The sequence below is a fragment of the Syngnathus scovelli genome, chromosome 1 (assembly GCF_024217435.2).
Source record: "Syngnathus scovelli strain Florida chromosome 1, RoL_Ssco_1.2, whole genome shotgun sequence".
NCBI classification, from domain to species: Eukaryota; Metazoa; Chordata; class Actinopteri; order Syngnathiformes; family Syngnathidae; genus Syngnathus; species Syngnathus scovelli.
The window spans coordinates 11,152,501-11,177,086 of NC_090847.1; the positions used below are offsets into that span (position 1 = coordinate 11,152,501).

Genomic DNA, 24,586 nt, shown 5'->3' on the forward strand with positions numbered 1-24,586 from the left:
TCCGACTGCTAAACAGGTGCAATCTCCGCCACGCGTTCGTTCTTTTTCTCGGCTCGGCGCTGAGGAAGAAGACGAGTCGCTCTTCTCTGTGCCTCCACTGTTAGTTGTGTGTGAGACAATCGAGGAAGAAAAGGGAATACGCAGCCCCCCCCCCCTCGTCTGCACAGTGGGGGAGATGGCGAGGCAAACACAGAAAGTGTTTTATATAGCACATCCGGAATAAATGACTGACAGCGCGATAAACACAAAGAAAGGTAACACTCCCACATGTGGCGTCTTTATAACACATCTCCTCAAATTTACTTTGCTTTCTTTAGGATGGGTGTGTCTTTTCTCCCTCTTCCACCTCCCTCTTCACTCCTTCCAGAGTTGCATCAGCAACACTGCTATAAAGTTAGTAGTTGGAGCAAATATTTTATTTGCTGTGGCTAATTAAGCTTCCCTAATTTTGTTTGGCTTCCCATTTTGTTGGTGTGTAATTTTTAGGAGGCCAATTAGGGCTGTGTTTAACATCTCAAATGCACTTGCTGTACCTAGAGTTTCCAGGAGGTTTTTAATTGGATATTAATTACTGAAATGAAACTATAGCTTGCAAACTCATGGCCCAGGAGCCATACGTGGACCACCACATCATTGTGTATGGCCCATTAACACAAATCACGTGCTTCTTGTTTCTTGCCAAGAGGTACCAAAATGATGACATACTGTAAACTTTATTTTTTTGTTCCCTTTTTTGGTCACGTCACGCTTACGACAAAGATGAATTACAGGCAACACGTTTGACAGTTTTGCAATACTTGGTAATTTGTTTTTGTTTTTTTTTAAACTTTATAGCAGAGAGGAATTTATAAATATAAAAAGAAATACAAATACAAAAAGTTATCACCTGATAAATTTAGCTTTAAATTTGAGGACATGAATGTATGCAGCAACTTAATGAGTGAAGTTACTAGCAAAACATGATTTCAACATGATGCTTTTTAACATTAAATCGCATTTCTTCTGAATTGAGTTATGAGCTCAGTCACAGCACAAATTCAATTTGCAAATCAAGGTACCACTGCACATTATGTGCTGCTCTGATATTTGACAAAGGTCAAGAGCAACTATTTGATCAAATGGTGTTCAAGCATGTGTGTTTGTGCATTAGGGGTGTGGGTGCGGAGGTGGACTCGGCGTACTGCTGTGTTGCAGGACATCAAAGGACCCACCCACGGACGTCTGAATCCTAAAATCGGAATTCTATTTCATAAGTTCAACTGCAGTTCAGCGTGTGTGTGTGTGTGTGCGTGCGTGCGTGTGCGTGTTAAATGTGAGCACTGCTAATTCTACTTCCCACTCCTTTGCCTTGTGTTTACCTCTTTTCTTTATACGCCATTCTGTAGGAGTAATGATACGTAGCTGTAAAAGTGTGATTTTGTCATTAATGGCCATGATTACCTACTCAGCTGAAAGTTGTTACTTTTTTCCGTTCAATGCTAGATTTTAACCCATGGCATTGTATTTGACTGAAGCAAGGCGGCAAAGTTTGACTCACCCAACTCACTTGCATGAAGGAGCCTTATGATGAAGAGATCCACATGCCACCATACTTAATTAATCATAACAGCAAAGTTCACTACGGTCCTACAATCAGCTACTCCTTCAGGGAGCTGTTTGCGTTTTTATTCTGGCGGGAGACAAGTGGGATGATCTTAAACAGTTAAGCTTTTAAGTTTTCATCAGTGTGAGCATGGCGAAGCTTGGATCACCCAAATATTACATGCAGTGGGTTTGTGTCCCGGCCCTTAAAAGACTGCTTACAGTATTTTGTTTAGTTTTGTATCTTATCAGTAATGCCCCCGTTCTGGCAGAAATGTATACATGTCAGAATTCCACACTGATTATTTCAACAACCAATCACACTGCACAACACAAAATGTTTTGTTTGAAAATACGATAGAGGGAGCTCATTTGAAACTTACGGCTGGCTCTATAAACTTCACTAACTAAAATTCACAACTGAATTGTGGTGCCACTCAAATGGCCAATAGTGCGATCACATTTTTGTTTCGTTTTTTTGTTTTACAAAACCTTAAAACAGGTGATACTTTAGGGGCTCAGTAACCATTTTATATGAAATCACATATCACTCCCTAACAGAATATCTTTGGTGTGAAGATTAAGGTGCAGAAGGTGATAATTGTTAACAGATTGAGGAAGTGATTATATATATAACCTGAATGGAGTGGAATAGAGAAAAAATACCCAGTTCTTCAGCTTTATTGTGCACGTGTAAATCAATCTGGAGAAAATTAAAATGAGTCCAATGCTGGTCTGGAGATGACCATCAAGGTGATGGATTCAATAGCCATAGGTGCTGCATCTGCCTCGTGAGCGTCCATTAACAGGAGACCTTTCGAGAAGTGCGACAAAGTGTTAATCACACTATCCTTGGATATGAATAGTCAGTGATAATAAGGGTGTGTGTATGTGTGTGTAAGGGAAGTTCTTAACTTATGCAAATTTCTGTACATTAAATTGACATTTATGCTTCCACAATTCAGGAAGCACCTTTAGCTAACAGCTGCCTCATTGTGATTTGCCATGCTTGTGTGTTGAACAAGCCACAAAAGGAGTGAACAGACAGATTTTCAAGCGGTAAGAGGATCCGGGCAAAGGAATTGAAAGTACTGTAGGACAGGTAATAATAGACTGCTCGTCAGCTGCAAGTGTCGCAGATATTGGTGAAGCGCTGTCAGACGGGCAATTCCAATTCTCACTGTTTTAAGTCTTCCCAAGTGTGTCCCCAAAAAAAGACGATCTGTGCATAGCTGCTTCTAAATGGCACAGTGCTCATGATAATGTTTGCGATGACTCACTTCTGTCATCAGCAGATGAGATGTTTTTAGTGCATGTTTTTGCTACATCATTTAGCCAATGTGGCATCATATGAACAAAATCCTTCAAAGCACATCGGCATTGTTTGTAGCTGTCATTTTATCTCGATGTTTGTAAACTATTATTGAGTGACATGCTCAAAAAAATAGCCAAGACTGAAAACAGCAAATGTGTGGTCAACGCTGTGTTTTGTCGATCCCTGGACAATTAGGAACCGACCTAAAGTTTTTCTGGCTCTTTCACTCTAATTTCCTCTGTGTGTACTCCGCTGAAGACATTGTGGGAAAAATTCCGTTTACAACTGAAAGACTGCAAGTGATTATGTTTAGCATCTTCTCATTTGGCTACTTCAGGAAGATATGTATGTTGCACAGACTTATTTTAAGCTTTTATTACTTTAATGCCTGTATTTGTCTCCATCAAGGCCAGGACATATCACCTGCTTTTTTTTAATCACTGTATAATGACCAAATGTGGGGGAGAGCTACTACTAATTGCAAGTGTAAAGTGCCAGCAGCTAATTAAATGCAAATTAAAAGTAGCAACATCACAGTTCTTCTTTATACCACCTAAGCACCTTCCAGTTAGTATCTACTTTTAATTTAATAAATACCTTTTTATCACTTGGTTGCATTGGCGTGTTTTTCGCACCTTTTTTTTTTTTTTTTTTTTTTTTTTTTTTTTAAATCTCTCAGAGAAATAACCATGATTTTCTAAATCTAATTCAATTGTCCAGTTGTGTTGGTACTAGACAGGGAGGCATCGATGAAGCTCCAATTTTTAGGAGCTCATCTCATACCAAGGTCACTGTGCTTTACTTTTAATATGCATTGTTATTTTTGTATCCATCCTTTGAATTGTTGAGTGTTATTTTATGTACACATTTGTGCTGCTCTGTCCTACACACAGTTAGCGGTCAAAAAGACCCATTTTGTCTCGTAGGCTAATTACAGTCTGCATTTATTTTGGTTCCACTTGGGTAAACACACACTTCCACATGGAAAGTGGTGTTTCCACTAAAACCGCTCGTGTTATTTTAGGGATTCTCAATGTGTGATGCTGGTGTAGAAGTCTATGTATAGTTTGATTTCAAAATATTTATTATTTGCCATATACACGTTACTACAGACAAGAAAAGCTTTAACGTTCGTTCAAACTGACAATGGAGCCAGGCTTATGCAATGCAGAAAATCACATCCAACAGTTTGTATCTTTTGGATTTTTTTCCGATTATTTAGCTTAGCTACACACACACACACACACACACGCACACACACACACGCGCGCACACACACACACACACACCGGCATCGAGTTATGTGAAATCTTTTCACTCATCTATGCAAATGCTCTATTAGCATTATTCTCTGAGAATACATCATTTTCTCTTTCGCTTTAAAAAAATTCTCTGCTCTCAGTTTGGCACTGTTACCCCCCTCCCCCTCTGATCTGGGCTTTATTCATAGCATTCCTCAATTCTTTCTCTTAGCCTTCCCGTGCTTGGTGCCACTGATTATTGTTCCTCTCCCTTTACTTCTGTGTGTACGTGTACATGCAAGCTTGAGTGTGCATGTGTGTGTGCGCGTGTGTGTTGTCCATCAGCTATCTCATTATGGCTGTCTGTTTTTACATCCTTTTGCCTCATTAGGCACCACACACAGCCACTAAGACCAGCAGGCCTTAACTCCCACACCAATCTGCCCTGTGTATGCATTGTCTTCTGTCTTTCTTTAACTGCTTCTTGTTCCATTCATGTGATTTAAATGACACTGGTGCATAAAAGGTTACAAGTTAGTTAAGAAAATTGGATGTTCATGTTGTCACATTATAACTGAATCAGCTGTGCATCTATTACAGAACCAGCTTTCTCTGCTGAATATTGAATAGGGATCATTCTTGGTTTTAATTGTATATGCTGTATATAGAGCGATGATGGATGGATGGATGGATGGATGGATGGATGGATGGATGGATGGATGGATGGATGGATGGATGGATGGATGGATGGATGGATGGATGGATGGATGGATGGATGGATGGATGGATGGATGGATGGATGGATGGATGGATGGATGGATGGATGGATGGATGGATGGATGGATGGATGGATGGATGGATGGATGGATGGATGGATGGATGGATGGATGGATGGATGGATGGATGGATGGATGGATGGATGGATGGATGTGGGTGAATAGAGTTTTGCTTTGAATTATTTTCATCGTATCAAACAAAAAAGAGGAGAGAGGACTTAATTTTGACGTATGATCGTGAAGTAATTTGTTTTACGATAACATGTGGATGTTTTTATTTTTCAATGGACTATTGCCTTCCTGTGTGTGTCCTCAGGTGAATGAGATCTACCACGACCAATCTCTGGGAGCAAAAATCAATGTGGTACTGGTGCGGATTATCATGTTGGGCCATGGAAAGGTAAGACCTGAGACAGGTGTTTCTCGAACTGCGGTCTTGGGGCCCCCAGGGTTATGTGAGCCGTAACTTGGGAGTCGGCAAGATAATTTGCAAGGGAATACAAATGGGGATTAGCACACCCATAAAGAAAAACTAATTATTCCTGCAGTGTCCAGCAGGATTGACTCCATAATTGCTCTCCACAATTCTCCTTTATTGTAACACAGAAAGTAGTGAAAAAATGATTCTGCTCTTTAGGAATATATAAGGGGTCCCTTAAAAAAAAATGTCACCCATGTAAATGTGTCCCTGGTCCCACAAATTTTGAGAACCCTGGTAATGCACAAGGCAAGTTCTGTGGTTCCTGGAAACAATGAGGCCCTTTCTTTTTGAAAGAAAAATAAATGGACTCGGCTTGATACAAGAATATTGCTACGGACACTTTGAATATCTATAGTAAGCACAGCCAATTCTTTCAAACCCATAAGCAAGCACACAGACACACGCAACGTTGCCCCGAAGCCTGTTATTCCAGTGGACTGAGCAAAAGACGAACTAAAAGCATGGGGCATCTCGGGGGAGTGTTTTCAAGTCGCACGCCTTCACAGTTCAGCACCAAAGAACACAGAAACTCCGGCCGTTATGCAATCAGCCTTCCTCCCAGTAGACTGCAGCATGGAATCATGGGAAGTCCAGGCAAAGATAAACAATCAATGATCAGAATCTCTCATTCACAAACATCGAGATGGGACAGAGAGGCCTAGCGTCCTTTTTCTATCTGCCAGTAATTCTATCGGCCTGCAGTTGTAGAGCAGAGGAACAAAGAAGTGAGAATAATGTAGGAGTGCTAATGTAGAAGTGGATTACCCCACAGGATGATAACACCCGTTGTAATGCTGGGATTGCTGCTCTGTGATACACTTATCCCTCTGTATCCTTATCTTTTGCTCTCCCACCTCCTTGTGGCCAGTGCCACTGGAGTTCTGCGACGCAGACACACACACGCACACACACACACACACACACACACACACACACACACACACACACGCCTCCATCCATCATCCCCTATTGCAGCTTTAGCCAAAGCGCCGGCTGTCCATCATCCCCAATTACCGTGGCAACCGAGCTGCACCCAGACAGCCTGCAGATTGGCTGTGTGACCCTGAACACGGACACACCCTCACACAAGCGCAATATGCTCCCAGAATGCTATTAAATCTTGAAACTTAAAAGAAGAAAAAAAAATCCCTCAAGCATGAGTGTCACAGGATTACTTACTAATTACCATCTCGGGATTTTTATATTGTGGGCTATATTCGTTCGTCAGTCAAATGAAAAATAGGTTTCAAACCCTAACACTAATCCACTTAATTATATCATTACTGTCACATCATCGTAATGTAGCGGATCAACATCAGATGGTGTGTGATCCATATCCATATAAATATCGAACACTTAATCATAATAACATCTTTCTGTTTTACGATTAATGTATTTTGTAAAATGTACACTTTATGTCCATCAAAAATGCACTTTATTTATTCTGTCATTCCAATCGCTATTTACTTTCAAAGTCATCTGGATTGTGTGATGCTTGGATGTTCTAACTACTTTCTATCACTGTGGGTCACCTGAGACATTTGCACATGCCATAATGATAAATGCAATACAGTGACACTGCCCCCTACAGGGTCAGCGGTAGCCTTTTTTGTGTGAATTCAATTTTCTGTCTCTATATCTGCGTTCTATTTCTGTCTCCTTGCAGTCCATTACTCTAATCAAGCTGGGGAACCCTTCCCAGAGTCTGGAGAACGTGTGTCGTTGGGCCTATGATCAGCAGAAACAGGACACTTGGGATGATCAGTATCATGACCACGCTATCTTCCTCACACGGCAGGAATTTGGCCCCACGGGCATGCAGGGTAATGACCGAAGACACATAGGAGTCATCTGATGAACATAATACACATCCAAACCAGAGAGAGTATCCCGACCTCTTCCTCCCGCTGCCTCACGTGGCATAGTGCACTGTGGGTTTGGCGGTCGGTGCTTTTGCGTGCACTAGAGTGCAAGCTAACAGGAAGGCCCAAGGGAGAGGCATCTAAAGGCACAGAAGCCCTTCGGCTGCCCTTGGGCTCAGCCTTCTGCAGCACAAAATCAATACGGAGAGCACGGACAGAAACAGCTCCACAATTAAAGGACGCAAAGGACACACATGAAAATGCAGATTGCCAGACTCTTCAGGGGTTAGCTTTAGACATATAATCACACAGGTTACGTCACGTGCAACATACAGTACCGTCCGTCTCAGCACTTTTGTTCTCAGAACTCACACAGCAAATCTGCAAATAAAGTCAGTCACCCTTATTATATTAATCATTTGAAAGAATCAAGAATTTGATTCTAATAATGAATGGATCTATAAAATATGTTATCCAAAGCACATTCTTCACATTCACATTTTAGGAAGACATATGGGAGGGTACATTGAGGGTACCTATTCATGTTTTTCTTTGCCTCTGTATTTCAAAATAACGTACTTTAACCTCCAGGATCCCATACATTGACCAACAATCTAATTTTGTGGGACAACATCAACAAAACATTTAGTATAATGTATTGCAGTTCCACACTACAATTGTAAGCATCACGTAAACATCTAGACATCTCCAAACGTGCAGCGTAGTTCAAAGCAATTTTTGAGCCAACGTTTAATGTTTCACTTGGGTTCATGTGGTGTAGGTTATGCCCCAGTGACTGGCATGTGCCACCCAGTAAGAAGCTGCACTTTGAACCACGAGGATGGTTTCTCTTCGGCCTTTGTGGTAGCGCATGAGACCGGACATGTGTGAGTACCTTGTCATAATATTATGCTTTGTACATGCTTGGTCTTTTCACTCATACATATTTCTCATACACCCTTATTTTCACCTCCCAACTCCGCTGTTTCGCCGCAGGCTGGGTATGGAGCATGATGGACAAGGGAACCACTGTGGAGATGAGGTGCACATGGGGAGCATCATGGCCCCACTGGTTCAAGCTGCCTTCCACCGTTTTCAGTGGTCCAGGTGTAGCATGCAAGAGCTGGGACGCTACCTACAGTGAGACTTACACACAAGACTTAACTAAACGAATATCTGTATTGTGTGTTTAGCTCTAAATATGTTCTACATGTTTAAAGTAATTTTCTGGAAAGACTGAGATCAATGTAGTAGTACTTGCGCTGCATGATTATTTCAAGACGGGGCTAAATCTGTGCCTAGTGACACACCTTGGCTGTGGCACAAGTCTCTCCTTTCCCCACTATAATTCAAAACTATGGTGCCTTCATTCACCTCAGTGATTAACAAGTGCAGTGGCAACATGCTAGCTAGCTATGCCACACCCTGAAAATGTAGCTTTGCTTTGGATAGTCTGCTGGCGTGGCCATTTAGGAGCAAAACATTTTTTAAATTCCAAATCTGGCAGCCAGTATTTGGACTGGAGCTTTGCACTCACGCTTTAGAGAGCCCCGTTGTCACGGCGTGGAAAAGCCCCAGGATGACCCATAGTCATCCGGCTTTAAGCGGATATGTATTTTTGTGGCTCAAAGACGTAGATATATGAAAGAGATTAGACAAGGTAGCTCCCATTTTTCCAGGTTGTAGTTTGACGCACGGTGGAGCGGTGCTTGCTTCTTGTCGTTTAGTGGACACACCCACAGCATTCAAAACGACTTGATTTTCCATGATTTTGAAGCCTCATTTTATTTTGATTTGTTAACAACACTCTTCTTTGTGGTGTGACAAATTTTGAATTTTGTTTCAATTTAGAGGAACTTACATAATGTTTTTATGTAGATTATAAATGGAACTGCACGGCGGCCAAGTGGTTTGACCGCCTAGCATTCCAGCATACAGACAAGCTTTTCCTCAAAGTCAGCTGCTCTCAGCTCCAGCAGGACAAACTTTCATCCGTCATCTGATTGTCATTCCCAGTTCTTATGACTGTCTCCGGGATGACCCCTTTGACCACAACTGGCCATCACTGCCGCAGCTTCCTGGTTTACACTACTCCATGAATGAACAGTGCCGGTTTGACTTTGGTGTGGGCTACACCATGTGTACTGCGGTAAGAGACCTCCCTTATGTCAACTCGCATGGCTCGAGACGCTTCTGAACTCTTAACAGTTTGTCAGTTTGCAATGTTCCTTTTATGAGAGCAGTTTTAAGGGTAGATACTAACTTCTCATGTACAGTGTTCCCCCGATACATCGCGATTCAAAGTTGGTGCGCTTTTTCAGTATCATGAAAACAATACAACACAGTAACGTCACTGCTGTTGACCACAGCTCACACGCAGAAGGTTATATTCAGACTCACTAACATCGCATGGCACCTCGCCCAGCTCCACCTCTTAAAGGCGCCAGACACAATGCATACTGTATTTTTGCTTACAATTTTTTTTTGTGTTTGTTCAAATATGTTTACAAGGTTTTAAAAGGTATGTTTTATTAAGGTTATCTATTTTAAAAAGTAGATATTTTAAAAGTAAATCTCTTTATATCTCGGACGGACTTAAACCTAGTACGGGCGGGTCTGGAACGTTTCTCCCGTGATAAACGGGGGTTCACTGTACATGGATATGAGGGTCGCATATGCGATACACACTTATTCACATTTTTCTGATGTCCTCTTTTTTCCTCTCCCGGCCACTGGTGGGATTGATATCTTGCTTAAAAGCAGGTAAATCGGTTTTGACAGCTCTTCCCAACCTCTCTTTTCTTTTGTAAATCCCAATTATAATCTGTAATTCATATTCCAATACATATTTAGTTCTCCAGCACAGTGGTTTTACATGAAGCCATTTCAAAGTCTTTTTTTGGTTGTAAATCCAACATGATAAAAGAGCTTCAGACTCCTGCAAGCATCACACCGTTTGCTCTTCTGGGACGCTTGCTTGATTGACAAAGGGTTTGTTCAGGAGCTTTTGCACACTTTGCTAGATTACCCCCTCTATTCTCTTGTCAAACCCATTCCCTTCAGCTACAAAAGGCAGGCCTTTCAGGAACGCAGGTAAGGTAACCCCACCTTCCTGAGGACATTTGGCTCTTTGTGTTTTTATTTATTTCATTTTCTATGTCTTCTGAATTATTTTGTTTCAATGTTGCTCCGTTCTTTTACGTTGTTGCAATTGTACCTTGTCTCTGTTCCACCCATTGTCATTTTTGGGACTTCGGCCTGCAGGATTCTAAAATGCCTGTCAAAAACTACAAACCCTGCATTTTGGAAGGTTTATAAGGTGAACCGCGCAACAATGAAAAAAAAATTTTCCTTGAATCCATCACAGTACAAGCGGGAAGAACCTCCTTCGACTGGCGCACTCTGTAAAGGAGTGGAAAAGGTCTGAAAGATGTCTTTCCCATTAAATGGGAAGAGGACTGAGCCAGAACAGAGGTAGTTTTTCCATGTTTCACTTCAGCTTTTAGGATCCTCCAGCCTGACGTCACTGATGATTACCTACCACTGTCTGGCCATTAACTGTGACTCACCCTCTGACCTGCGGGTTCCACTGGGTCATGGTGAGTATTGTCATTACCGGAGAGGAGGTAGGAGGGCATGGCCCCTCAGACACTGGTCTGGAGACACATCTGTGGTGTCTGTATCATTGGTTTGCATCAGACTGCGAGGAGAATTTAGTGCCTGGTCTTGGTTTCCGAGGCCACCGAGACGTCATTTTTTGGGGGCTCTTGACGCTTTTGCCCTCTGACCTCCATTGTGATTTGAACCACAGGCTGTTTCATTCAGAGAGTCCTGTCTCTCCTGCATCATTTGGCTTAGTTTGCATGATTGGCTGTATGTTTCTCAGTGGAGTGCAGTGACAGTGCAGGGTTACCGTCGTTGTCGTGGTGGTGTTGGTGATTATTCTTCACGTTTCTCTTTTTATTATCGAGTATTACGTGTTCAGCCTCATTCCAGTTGCCAGCCTAATAAGTCAGCGCAAAATGTAGCAGTTCAATTGGAAATAGAAGTATCTCTTTGTCCTCTGCAGTATCGCACCTTCGACCCATGCAAGCAGCTCTGGTGCAGCCACCCGGAAAATCCTTTCTTCTGCAAGACCAAGAAAGGACCGCCCATCGACGGCACTACGTGTGGAAACGGGAAGGTAAAACATTTTGGAAACCATATTTGCCGTGTGTTCTGATGAAGAAAAATCATGTCACACGTGCCCATCACTGAGTGCATTTGTGGTCCTGCAGCATTGCTTTAAAGGTCACTGCGTCTGGCTGACACCTGACATCATCAAGCAAGATGGGAACTGGGGTTCCTGGAGTGAATTTGGACAGTGCTCTCACCCATGTGGTGGCGGAGTTCAGTTTCGCACACGCGAATGCGACAATCCAAGGTATGGCGCTAAATCTTTTGATCATACCCATGTTCCCTTTCTAGACATCGTAAATGAAAATGAGAATATCTTGTCGTAGTACATATAAAGCTGCCCACAGCGCCTTCTGATAAGAGGTGCAGAGGAATAGCTTTGGTCAGCAATCAATGGAAGCTCCAAGCGGTGACTCAAAACATTCTTTATGTCATCTTCCACCAGACCAGCCAACGGAGGCCTCGGCTGCATGGGGGCAAAATCCCAGTTCCAGATGTGCAACACTAACGAGTGCGAGGACATCTACAGTGACAGGCGAGAGGAACAATGTCATGCTTGGGACCCTCGTTTGGAACAACCCAGCAACAAGCAGTGGCTCCCCTATGAACACCCAGATGGTGAATATTCTAACACACATCCCTCAGATGAAGTCATGTGGTCAAGTAATGATGCACTGTTAAACAAAATCCCAAAAAAGAGGACTTAACACATAATTTTGAATGTGGTAGTTAGACGGTTATATAAATGTTATGTTCCGATATGGTCATCCGCATCTGGCCATGATTGAGTAAAGCTCTGAGGTATGACTACACCCTCCCATAAAAACACGCTGCGTCTTTGGAAAGCTCTTTCAAAACAGATCCCTCTCTCCACCACATTCCCTGATGTCATTCGACCTTGGTCGACCCCTTCCTTCTGCACCTGTTTCTGCTTCCATGTCGCTACTATCACTTGCTGCAGAGGGACACAACACAATTTCACCAAGACTCTCACATACGTGCATGGCAAAAAAAAAGGATTTTCAAGGTCATGATTGATTGATTGATTGATTGATTGATTGATTGATTGGTTGATTGATTGATTGATTGATCGATTGATCGATTGATTGATTGATTGACTGAACTTTATTGATTGGTGTATAGTATGAGTCACACAGACATCAATGAAACGTAACAACACCGGCTCGTATAAAGCTCATTACATTTGCTTGTTAAGTGAATGCCTTTTGCATATTTCCTTCCACAGCAAACAAGCGCTGCCACCTGCACTGTCAGTCCAAGGAGACGGGGGATGTGGTCTTCATGCAGCGCATGGTCCAGGACGGCACGCGTTGCTCATACAAGGACCCGCACAGCGTGTGTGTGGATGGAGAGTGTAAGGTGAGTGATGTTAGGAGAAAGATGTCATCGGCTCACGTTAAACTTGTGCTCATCTAATGGGTGTTCTCCTGAGCAGAAAGTGGGCTGCGATGGTGTGGTGGGCTCCTCCAAGAGGGACGACAAGTGTGGCGTTTGTGGCGGGGATAACTCCAGGTGCAAAACCTTCAAGGACACAATCACCCGCACCGTCAAGAAGCAAGGTAGAGGCTCAGGGCCAAGTCGAGTGCCATCAGGGCAACTGTCTCACTCTAACATGTTTTGGACTCATGCCTCTGAACTCATATTAAGCTAAAGGTCTCCCTCTAGAGGACTAGTAGAGACCCTGACACTGATCTCGGAGAGACGTTTTATCAGTTGACTTCTCTGTGGAGTCGCAAAATTCTGGGAATGTTCCAATTTTAAAATGAAAAAAAATGGAAGGTTAATTTTTAATTAGAAACTTAAACTTAGTTAGGAGAATACACTTGAGCAGAGTTGTGACAAAAGCAAATGCAAGTGTAGTACTATCTTAACTTATTTTTCAAGTTAAGAGCCGTCTGCTCAAGTAAAGTGTTCTAAAAAAATGTAGCAATGAAGAAAGTGTAAGAAGAGATCTAATTTGCATGGATGTCTGCATGGGACCAAACCAAATGTTTATTTGAATGATTTTTTGTGACACATTTCTATCAAATGTTAATTCCCATGAAAATCTCCTGATTTGAAGTATTGCAAATTTTTCCCAGCTTAAATTCCAATGGTAATTTATCCAAAAGTGTCAGGAAATATACTACTGGATATTTTCCACCCATCTGCAAAGCTACTCTTTTGCTATAGTTTCAATTGAAATGTCTCACTTTTCTTTATCATATCAGTCCTTTTTTTTTTTTTTTTTTTTCTCAAATGAGACTGAATGATGTAATTTAATGAAGTCATCAACTGCCTCTAAATCATTTCAGGCTTCCTCAAAGTTCTTGAAATTCCGAGAGGGGCGCGACACTTGCTGATACAAGAGCTGAAATCTACCTTGCACACTTTTGGTATTGACGAGATCCTTTTGTGCAAGCATACATTTCAATGTTCACAAGTATAATTGCTCTCCTTTTTTTTTTTTTTGCCAGCTGTGAAAAATGTGGCTTCAGGACTGTTTTTTATAAATGGGGAAAATGAATACCCTCAATCAAAATCTGTCATTGAAAAGGGGATAGAGTGGGAATATGAAAACGACAAAGACAAGGAGACACTTCAGACAACAGGCCCCCTCAGACATGGAATTCTGATCTTGGTATGTACGAACAACCAAATAGTGTTGTTTTTTTTTTTTTTATACTTGAATGTCAAAATAAAAATCCATCTCTCTCTAGGTGAAAACACACGGTGATGAGGATGTGAATTTTTCCTATAAGTATTTGATGAACATGGACAGTGATTTTTCCATTCAAAACAACATTCTGGTGGAGGACAGCGCCTATGAATGGGCCCCAAAGAGGTGGTCCAACTGCTCCAAGCCATGCGGTGGAGGTACACAGGCAAAATTCTCTTACCTGCACAGTACCGCTCCTTCCCCACATACATAAGTGTATTCGAGCTCACAGTGTTTTTTGCTTGTGTAGGGAAACGATACCTGCGATACGGCTGTCGAAGAAAAGTGGACAGTAAGATGGTCCACAAGAGCTTCTGTAACAGGTCCAATATGAAACCTCGTGACACTCAAGACTGCAACCAGAAGCCCTGCCCTCCACCAATGTATGCGTACCATTGCACTGCACTTTACGCAGTCATGTACTACACACAACTTTATCACAGCATGCCGGCATAATATTATGTGCACTATACTTTATTCAGTGCAATGCTATAATGCATAACTGTGCAAATGAGTAGTTATACAGCAAATATTCTTTTTCAAGAAAAATACCTTCATGAAAATATCTTCAAAATCATAAAACCAGTTGGTGACACAGAAACACGCTTGCAGCACTGTCTTTTTATACAGCGGGTTCTACAGTTTAGTTTACATTAAAAAAATATGTTTTTCCCAAACTAGCAAACGTATCATCTCACAACATACATATTTTTTTGTGCCAAAAGCGTAAAATGCAGGATTAAAGCGGATTTCATATTCAGTACAGTTAAAACTAGTTTGTTCCGCTTTGTTTATTTTGGGTGCAATTCCACTATCTGCCACTAGTCAGTGGCACACTGCTTTGTTTGCCATGTACATTCAAAAGATGTATGTAAGGATGCCATGTATATTCAAAAGAAGGTTGACAACAGGAAGTATTTCAATCCCAGCCTAGTTTTTGTATCAGAGTGGAAAAAATAACAATCATTGTTTGATTTATAAATCACAGTTCATAAAATCACTTTTGTTGATTTCAAAATTTCGTATTTATTCAACATCCAAAACTCTACTGCAAAATGACCATCTTGCCTCAGGCCCTCTTGCCTCAGGCCCTTTCCTCCCTGCATGTTGAACACTTTGTTCTCAAACTCTCGATTCTTTTTGCCAAGTCATACATAACCTTGTAAATATCCTTGTGAAATTCAAGCCGCATGCATTCTCATTGTGCTACAATCACTTTTGCTGCAGGGCAATTTTGCACACATTCTAATGGCGTATACACAATTCCCTTTTTTTTTATTTTTCAGTTTTTCTTTTTCTTTTTACAAGTTTCGGGACTCCGCATGCCCGTGGGATTTTACGTGGACTTTATCATTAGCACTGGTGATGCTTGTCTTATCCTTAAATATACGATGTGTGGGATTCTTTGTGTTGCGTGTTTAGTTTTACGGTAAACTCCAGCTGGCCGTCATTATACTGTTCAAAGCACGTTCTTGGGGGGGCAGTAACAATTGAGAAAACCTCTTCCGCAGCAGTATTCCAGATATTCTTAAATGATCATTTTCTACATTTGGTTGCCTCTTTCTTGACTTTGAAACTCGTGCTTCTTTTCTCAGTTGGGTGGTAGGGGAATGGCAGAACTGCAGCAAGCCGTGTGGCAAGACCGGAATGCAAGTCCGCTTGGTCAGCTGCATCCAACCGTCAGAGGACAACACCACCAGATCTATCCATAGTAAATATTGCAACGATGACCGTCCAGAGACCCGTAGATCTTGCAACCGACACGCCTGCCCAACTCAGTGGAGAGTCGGACCTTGGTCTCAGGTACTGAACGCAAATATTAAGGATTGTAGTCATTCTTCGATGTTGCATGTTCAAATGGTAAATAAGCATTTATTTGCGTAGCGCTTTAACATTGTCTCCTCACTCAGCGACTCACGATGCAGCTCACAATGCAGTGTCAGAAGCAAATGGGGGTTCAGTGTCTTGCTCACAGATATTCTCAATTTGTGCCTGCAGTGCTCAGTGACCTGCGGCAACGGGAATCAGCAGAGGCAGGCCGTGTGCGACACCAGGGACAACACCATTGGCCTGTGTCTGGACAGTAAGCCCGACACCCTCAGAATGTGTCGCATGGATCCATGTCCTAGTGAGTAGCAAGAAAACCTCCATCCCTTTGATAACGTTTGAGAAATCCACATGCTTTATTTTTATCGGCCAACAACAGACTGACTATCCGTCATAGCTGAACAGATTCTAAATCAAACCGCATCGGTCACCAAAAGAACCACTCGATGAAAGGCTCGTCTCATTTGCAAGTTATGGTCGTCTGCCAGCCTTTACGTTATGGCTATCAGGCCAAGTGTAGAGCATTCTATCTGAGAAATGAATGAGCTATTCCCAAAATGTCTGAACTTCGTCCATGTCTATTTTTTAAATTGAATTTGGTTGCTAAACGTGACAGCATTTCTTCCTTCCTTGACACCAACTCCCCCTTTCCACCGCAGAGGGCTCATCAGACCTGAACAAGAACGGCAACATCCTGATCCAGTGGCTGTCCCGCCCCAACAACCACAAGAGCTCCTCACGTAAAACCTCCCTCTATAGTTCCCAGCCAGGCCTCCACGGCGGCAGCCGCAGCTGCATGTCTGTTTTCCGCTGGGCTCTACCCATCTCTGTCCTCCTGTCTCAGCAGAGCCGCCCCCAGCTGGCCCCCTGAGGCGCCCCTCCCCTACGTCCTGTGCCTGTGCCCGCATCCAAGAGCGAGCGGCAAAGCTTTTGCTTCTCTTTTTGGGGGAGAGGGGGCCGGTGTTGTCTCTCTTCCTCTCTCTCAACGTGTCTGAGACGGCCCTGACTGGCTCCTGTGTGTGCAAGCTGGTTCTCTCTTGCTCTGTCTCTCTTGCTATGTGGAGCATTGTTGTTGTAACCGCTGGCCAGTCGAAAACTCAAAAGATCACAAAAAAAATACATATATGAGAGGGAGGTCCATGTTGCAAAGCTACCAGGTTTTTTGTGGTAGAGTGTCAAAGAGAGCGCGCAGGTGCCTCCACCTGCATTTGGCAACCATGTTTTGCGCGAGCTATTTGCGTGTTGTCATGGGTTACCGCCACGGGGATACAGTTGTGCTTGTTTCTTCTTATGGCGGCGCACTGTCATTGTGAGAACAAACAGATGTGAACATAAACAGAAAAGGTATATAAATATCTATATAGGAAAAAAAACAACTTTTTTTTTAAAGAAAAAAGAAATATATATACATATATATATATATGAAAGCTTTATCGTTAATGTGATCTTGTCACAATGAGGACATCTTTGCTAAAGTGCTCACCTCACATCCTGGTTCCATTTGGGGATGAGAATGGCGTCTCATTCCATGTTCCATTCTCAGATTAACAGGAACTCTGCACAAGGAGAGGAAGTGACAATGTATCGATTTGGGTGATAGGGAACTGTGAGATGAATAGCCTTAAAGCAAAGTCTGATTAAAACAAACAACAACAAAACAGGGTAGTCTTACCACTTGTGGTTGCTTCCCATTTCACCTCATCAGCCATCCTCTCTGACTGTTATACTAAAGTTCAATAAATGCAGCTTATTTGTGCTTGCAGACTTTAAACAAATACGTATATAAATATATTTGTAGTCACATAAATATATATATACCTATTAATCTAAATCTCTATGAATAACAATAATATGAATAATGTTTTACCATGAATAAGCTGTAGCTTATTTGCCTCAAACCTTTGGACTGCTATTAATCGCTCAGATCCCGACTGTTATGTGTATTTTTTGTTTCAATTCTTATGATTCATTTGACATGAATACAGAAGAATCTTTAATAAAGGTAAGGTGTTTGGGGAGGGGGGTAGACCTATATTATGCAGGACTTGGTCAGTTAGTTGCCTCTCCATTTCTCTCATAATCAAGAGTTTATTTTCACCTCACTTGATTGCTTTAAGGCTCCAATCACTTTTTGTCATCCACATTTGCATCATTTGCTTGTTGTGTGTCAAGTGCGTGAGGAAACGTGTGTGTGTGTGTGTGTGTGTGTGTGTGTGTGTGTGTGTGTGTGTGTGTGTGTGTGTGTGTGTGTGTGTGTGTGTGCGCGCGCGCGTGCGTGCGTGTGTGTGTGAAAGGGAGCATGTTTCTCTCGCAAGTCTGCTCAATTAAAGGAGGAGATATCGAGTAATACTCACAAGCGAAGTGAGTCTGAGTGTGGGCGTGCGTGTGAGTGCATTTGTGCTTCGCCACACTTCAATCAGCTACAGAAATACCTCATAAACTTTGATTTTACGAGTATCCGGTGGTATCATTATTTATTTATTTTATTTATTTATTTTCGGTTTTGGGACGAACACTAACCACGTGAACAATGCCTTATCTTGGATTGAATGTAATGGCATTTATCTGTGAAAGGGATGGCTTTACTCATTCAAAGTTTCACTTGGAATAGAGGCAGCTTCAAACCAACTTAAACTCACACCCGCCAACCGTCAAACCCACCAAGGAGATGTTGGATCCATTTTCTGACTACAGGGAAGGGTTTACACAGGGCCTAGGGTATTGACACATACTACACTTTGAAAAAAAAGAAAGAAAAAAAAGAAAACTAAAGACACAAAACACTTCAGACTTTACACTTCATTGTATTGTGATCACATATTTCTGTTGTGACTATGTAGCCAGCTATCCAAGGTTTCCTTCTCCTGGAGTTGGACTATAAGAGACCAAGCCAGATCTAGCAGTGCGATACTGTATATAACATTGGTGTTGACTGTATTTAATAATGTTCATGACTGTTATCTTCTATAATATTCTATACTATGGGTAACTGTTTCGTGGCTTCACTGGCCTGTTGCGTGGGGCTGGCTAACGTTTGGTTAACGTTGAAGAAACATTCAGATGGACTATGTGCACTGCGTCTATATGCACTTTGATTTATCAGGGAAATTGTATTAATGTTTTGTAAATGTTTCATATGACACTTAACGTGCCATTCCAATTTTTACATCATCATCATGGAAATCACAAATTTCGTTTTGACAGCAAATCTAATTTAATGTACAACTTTTTTTTCCCCTCGGTCAATAACCAGATTGGTTGATTTCCAAGTATTGAAGTGTTTTACCAAAGTGACTGTGAACTTGTAACTTTCGATACAGTTGAATTATTTTTCTTAAAAAAAAGAATATATCTATATATTGAGCAAGGGGGCGTACATCTCATTTTTTTAAGTTCCTGTCATTCTCAAACAGCAAAGTTGTATCAATAAAAATGTTTTAAAAAGTGTCCCCTTCCTCTCATCATGAATGTTGATATGGACATATCAAACAGCCGCATAGCTACAAAATATAGTGTATTCACATTTTTACTGGCATGGAATACAGAAGTTAAAAAGCGGAGCAGAGACGAGGAAGCTTTTTTAAGTGCTCCAAATTTGGCATCAGATATTTTTGAGGCTAACAATTAAACAGATAGGCAGATAGACTGGCGACTTTTCCATTTCAATTTCTGTGGACTAACCTAATCAGTGTTCTTCCTGTCTGGGTATTGCTCTTCTTCCTCCCTCCATCCTCTGCTACTGCTTGACACCAGTTCTTTGCACGGAGTGGAACCCCACTCAAAAACGCATTTGCCGTTAAATGCTTAATGTAACTTTTGTTAATATTCCATAATACAGGAGGTGCAAACTGTACACTTGCAGCAATTAAATATACTTTTTTTTTCCCTTTCTCAGGTCGCCGTTGTTATGGAGACCGCTCTGTGTTTTGCCGTATGAAGGCGTTGAACCGCCACTGCTCTCTACCAGAATTTCAGCGCCTATGCTGCAAGACGTGCAGCAATATTACAATCACAGAGTCCGAAACTAACTCCACATTAACCCCCATCGCCTCCACCCAATCCCCCGTCACGGCTCATCCACCCACTAGCCTCACGTCTTTGTTCACCTCCACCACCCACTCCACTGAAGTCATTGTCACTCCAGAAGCCACCACCAACTCCTGGAGCATGACTCATCCTCCCACAGTCATGACTCCGGTCCATTATTCCACCTTGAGCTCACTTGGTACAACAGAACTCATCACCATCAACCCGAAAGCAGCTTCCACATCTCCCGTAGTCCCTCTCCATTTATCTGAGGCAACCACTTCAGTTGTTACAGACTTTCCTGGACCTACGGTGGAGCCCCTTCCTGAGCCTTCCCTAGGAATAGACAAGACTGTTCCAAACCCTCAGAGCACTACAAATAATCCAAGTCTTATAACTGCCACAAACTCTCCCACAAAATCAACTCCACCTACCCGTCAAGGAACAGACAGTACCAAACGACCACTGGTATCCAAGTCTAAAAAAGACCCGGAGCCAAAGAAAAAAGCCCCCAAAGTGAATTTACCAAAAAAGAAGACTGCAGAAAAGAATATTGCCAAAAAGATAGCTACAGCTAAGGTTAAGCCTAAAGCAAAGATAAGCAGTAAAGTGAAAATTATTCCAAAACCCCCCAAAAAACAAGATGACATTGCTCCAACAAATATGACCACTGTCAACACAACTGCCCCAGGAAACAGAACTCACATAAAGACTACACCAGTCAAGCCAATTTCCAAAAAAACTACCACTGCCAAGACAACTCCCCAAAAGGCTACACCAGCCGCCAAAAAGACCACACCAATCAAAACAACTCCCAAAAAGACTACACCAGTCAAGCCGGTGTCCAAAAAGGCCACCCCTGCCAAGACAACTCCCCAAAAGGCTACACCAGTCAAGACACCTGCCAAAAAGACAACTGCAATCAAAACAACTACCAAAAAGACCACACCAATCAAAACAACTAACAAAAAGACCCCGAAAGAGACTACCGCAGCCAAAGTGACTCCCAAAAAGACAATCACTGCCAAAACGACTCCCCAGAAGAAAAAACCTACAAACTCAACCCCCAAAATGATTAAACCAGCTATCACAACACCGCAAAAGACGATGCCAGCTCACACCCTGCCCAAAAAGAGTGTAAAGACAATCCTAAACAAATCTCACCCAATTAAGATGCCTCCAGAGAAAAAAAACAAGTGGAATCCCAAAAATAAGATAATTACCCCCCAAAACCCTTCTTATTCTGATTTGGAATCTGTTAATCAAACCACAACAATAACTAGCCAGAAAAAGAAGACAGGTAATCAAAACATCACTGTGCCTACAATACCTGCAACAACAGCTTCATATCCCACAACATGGGCCACTCCACTCATAAGCCAGGGGTCAAGAGAGAATGTTTCTTCCGTCTCTACCACGAGCATCTACAGTAGAGTGGCAAGCCTGCCTCGACCTGATTCAGGAGTCCACGTTACGTCTATCAGAGAAAACACAACATCAACAACAGATAAAGTTCTGCTGTTGCCAAAGGAAAACTCGGAATCTACAACTCCTAGCAACTTTGAAGACATCACGATACCCAGTGGTAACGTGCCGTACACAGATGTTACAATAAGCAGCAGCGGCGATGTCATTGCCAGCGGCGGAGCCGTTCTGAGCGGTGACGTCGTCACGCTGCCCTACGGTGACACCACGGTGCAAGATGACAGCTTGACTGTGATGATACCAAACATCGAGAGCGAGGATGTGAGCCATCCGGCTTCCTCGCCCTGGGTGGACCTTTCCGAGTACATCCCCGTGAATTCCCCTGCCGCCACGGCAACACCAGACCCCGCCACCTCCCTTTCCAGCACAACCTTCCCGCCCCGGCTAGGGCAGAAAGAGAACCACGAGAACAACTCTGTCGACGTCACATACAGCAGGATTAGCGGTGCGGACAACGACATCTCTCAGAACAACCTGATCCCAAAGCGTCAGTTCAGCTTCCGGGAAAAGACCAGAAACAAACGCATTCAGGAGCTTCTGGAAGAGAAGCGAAACCTTCTCCTCAGAAAGAAGAGAGGCCATGCAGAGCGATAGAACATGTCAGTTCTCTTATAGAGACGAGCACCTTGACAGACTGAGCAGCCGTGAGAGCCTTTATCTGGGCTTCAAACCACCAACTGTCCAACAGCCATTGAGACAGGACTATTGCCAATCGACAAACAGTTTATTTGGAAAAAAATATAAAGTGTAGCAGAATACACATTTATTTTAACTAGCACTTTATAAAAGCTTACTTGTTACGCCTCCATATCATCCACAATCATGTTCAATATTTTGATGACAACTATTGGTGCTATTGATACTGGCAATCAGCGTAGACCTGGAATTCAAATCAGTATATTTGATCATACTAGTGCGACTAATAATAGCTACTGTGTCATACTAGTGCGACTAATAATAGCTACTGTGTGTGTCTACTCTCAGAACATGTACAACTACATTGAAACGACTGTATATGTATATACAGTCCTACAAAAGGTACGGGATATTCTCAGGATGAATATATACTTAATTAGGCCTTCTCTAAACTTTTGAATACACATGTCCATGTAGACCAGGGGTGTCAAACTCTTTTTTTGTCATGGGCTGCCTCGTAGTCATAGTTTCCATTATGAACGTCAACAAACTGATGAATATGTTTGAAACTGGAGACTAAAATTTTTCAAATATTTTCAAAAGATCAATGGTAACAAAAATTTCTAGCAATACCTGCATTTCTTTAAGAGTGAACACAATTTGTAAGTTTTATTATTGACACATGAAGACAATTTGTCTTCGAGGGCCACATAAAATGATGTGACGGGCCGTATCCGGCCCCGGGGCCTTGAGTTTGACACCTATGATGCAGACCATTTGATCAACTACAATCAGTATAATTAATCCAAATTAATTCATCCAAGAAATGCACCAGGACATCGAATAGCTGCCCTATGGTAATTTGAAAATGCTGCTCAAACATAAGCTCGCATTTCAGTTCAGTCATTTTAAAAGTACCTGGGTTCATGTTTCCTTTTCCACAGTTGAATTCACAGAGGTTTCTCATCTCGCAGAAAGTTAAGATATGAACAACTGGTAAGGTGCAAATATGACACATGGTGCTTTCCTACTTACATATGATGAAGCTATTGCTGAGAATAAGGTTCAAGGGGACATGGTATGGAAAACAGCATAAAAGGTTTTCTTGTGAGCAATAGTTCATTTGCATATGAGAGAATCGCTACCTCCCAAAACAGTCCGATTTCAAGAACAAAACTCAATGCTGCTCTCCTGCAAAAGTCAATGCTGGCTCATTTTAACCTGACCCCATATGAGTGCACAGAAAGCTGATTGCAATTTGGCTAGCTGGCAAAATGCCAAATTACTTGTCAATTAGTTTAATAGTGTGGCGCATGACGTCGCCAAATCCAAAGGCTTACAAGTATGCGCCATTCATCTGAAGCTAGTTCTGGCAACACCATTAGCTTGTGCTCATCTGGACTAATACTGCAACTCTGCTTATCCGTTGGCCCTGAAATTAGCTTAAAAGTGGCTCTAGAACACGAGTGGGGGAACTTGGTGTGAGGGTGGTTATATAAATTAGTGCAGAACAACTTGCTATGGACATTTTTTGAGAAATAAGAACGTTAGCCATTGGTTGATTAACTTGACTCTTGATGAGTGAGACTCAACTATTTGTGTACAAGTATTAAACATGTCCCCCTTCAGTCATGAGGAGTCAGATTAGATTGTGGCATGTTTTTTTTTTTGTTTTTTTGTTTTTTGTGTGTTTTTACATTTGTATTATTTACATTTTGGTCCATCAGTTATATATTGTGGTCAGTGGTGCTAAAAGTGTTGTTTCTGATTCATTAATTGATGTACAGAAAAATAGAGATAATATAACATTTTCAATTTTAAGCAGCTATTTGTCAGCTTTGTCTACATAGAAGCTTTGAGGGCTGCTTAGAATTTCGAATATGTCTAACTGGAAACATCCGCAGAATTTTCTGTACAATATCTGTACATATCAAAAAGAACAATATGTCTAATATTTATTAAAAGTTTAAGTGCCTGTGGTATTTTGCAATGCATCCGTGTTGAGTAATCCTTGCCACTGTAGTAACTGTCTCTCATTCTTGATTGTTTCCGCCACTAAAAATGTTGCAAGCAGATGTCAATTATGTCACTCGGGCGGTCAAAATATGGAACATATTTGGAACTGTGGAAAGTATGGAACATCAGTCCTAATTGTAATGGCCATAGTTATATAAGATATCACTTTACATATTCCAGTTTGATCATTTGATTAGCGCCAGTAAATTGTGCCACGGTCCTAATACAGTGTATTTACGTATCCATCCATGTATACTCGTACTGCTTATCCTGACTGGGGTCACGGATGTACTGGAGCCGACCCCTAACTTTTGGGTGACTCCATAAATAACAGCCATTGCCATGTTGGAATTCAAGCAACTAGCTGAATCTTGTTGCGCTTATTAAGTCTTTCATTTACTAAATCATATAAGAATAGGATTCCTAGAATTAGAGCGTGGCTTGT

At 42.0% G+C, this 24,586-nt stretch overlaps 1 protein-coding gene across 3 annotated transcripts in view; it reads left to right on the forward strand.

Moving 5' to 3' along the window:
* The window catches only part of LOC125983042 (A disintegrin and metalloproteinase with thrombospondin motifs 2), an 85,468-nt gene extending 61,351 nt beyond the window's left edge, over positions 1–24,117 (forward strand). For 2 of the 3 annotated variants that reach the window (XM_068650306.1, XM_049743908.2), the window contains exons 5-23: positions 5,230–5,313; positions 7,061–7,217; positions 8,038–8,143; positions 8,253–8,396; positions 9,273–9,405; positions 10,320–10,349; positions 11,326–11,439; positions 11,534–11,679; positions 11,878–12,050; positions 12,679–12,812; positions 12,889–13,012; positions 13,748–13,828; positions 13,910–14,073; positions 14,153–14,309; positions 14,402–14,534; positions 15,747–15,954; positions 16,150–16,279; positions 16,638–16,718; positions 19,874–24,117. In XM_068650306.1, coding sequence (XP_068506407.1) covers positions 5,230–5,313; positions 7,061–7,217; positions 8,038–8,143; positions 8,253–8,396; positions 9,273–9,405; positions 10,320–10,349; positions 11,326–11,439; positions 11,534–11,679; positions 11,878–12,050; positions 12,679–12,812; positions 12,889–13,012; positions 13,748–13,828; positions 13,910–14,073; positions 14,153–14,309; positions 14,402–14,534; positions 15,747–15,954; positions 16,150–16,279; positions 16,638–16,718; positions 19,874–22,083 — 4,509 coding nt within the window. In that variant the 3' untranslated portion in view covers positions 22,084–24,117. The remainder of the gene's footprint in view (positions 1–5,229; positions 5,314–7,060; positions 7,218–8,037; positions 8,144–8,252; positions 8,397–9,272; positions 9,406–10,319; positions 10,350–11,325; positions 11,440–11,533; positions 11,680–11,877; positions 12,051–12,678; positions 12,813–12,888; positions 13,013–13,747; positions 13,829–13,909; positions 14,074–14,152; positions 14,310–14,401; positions 14,535–15,746; positions 15,955–16,149; positions 16,280–16,637; positions 16,719–19,873) is intronic. The other variant, XM_049743915.2, reaches the window with a different exon arrangement.
* Positions 24,118–24,586: the final 469 nt, after the last annotated feature.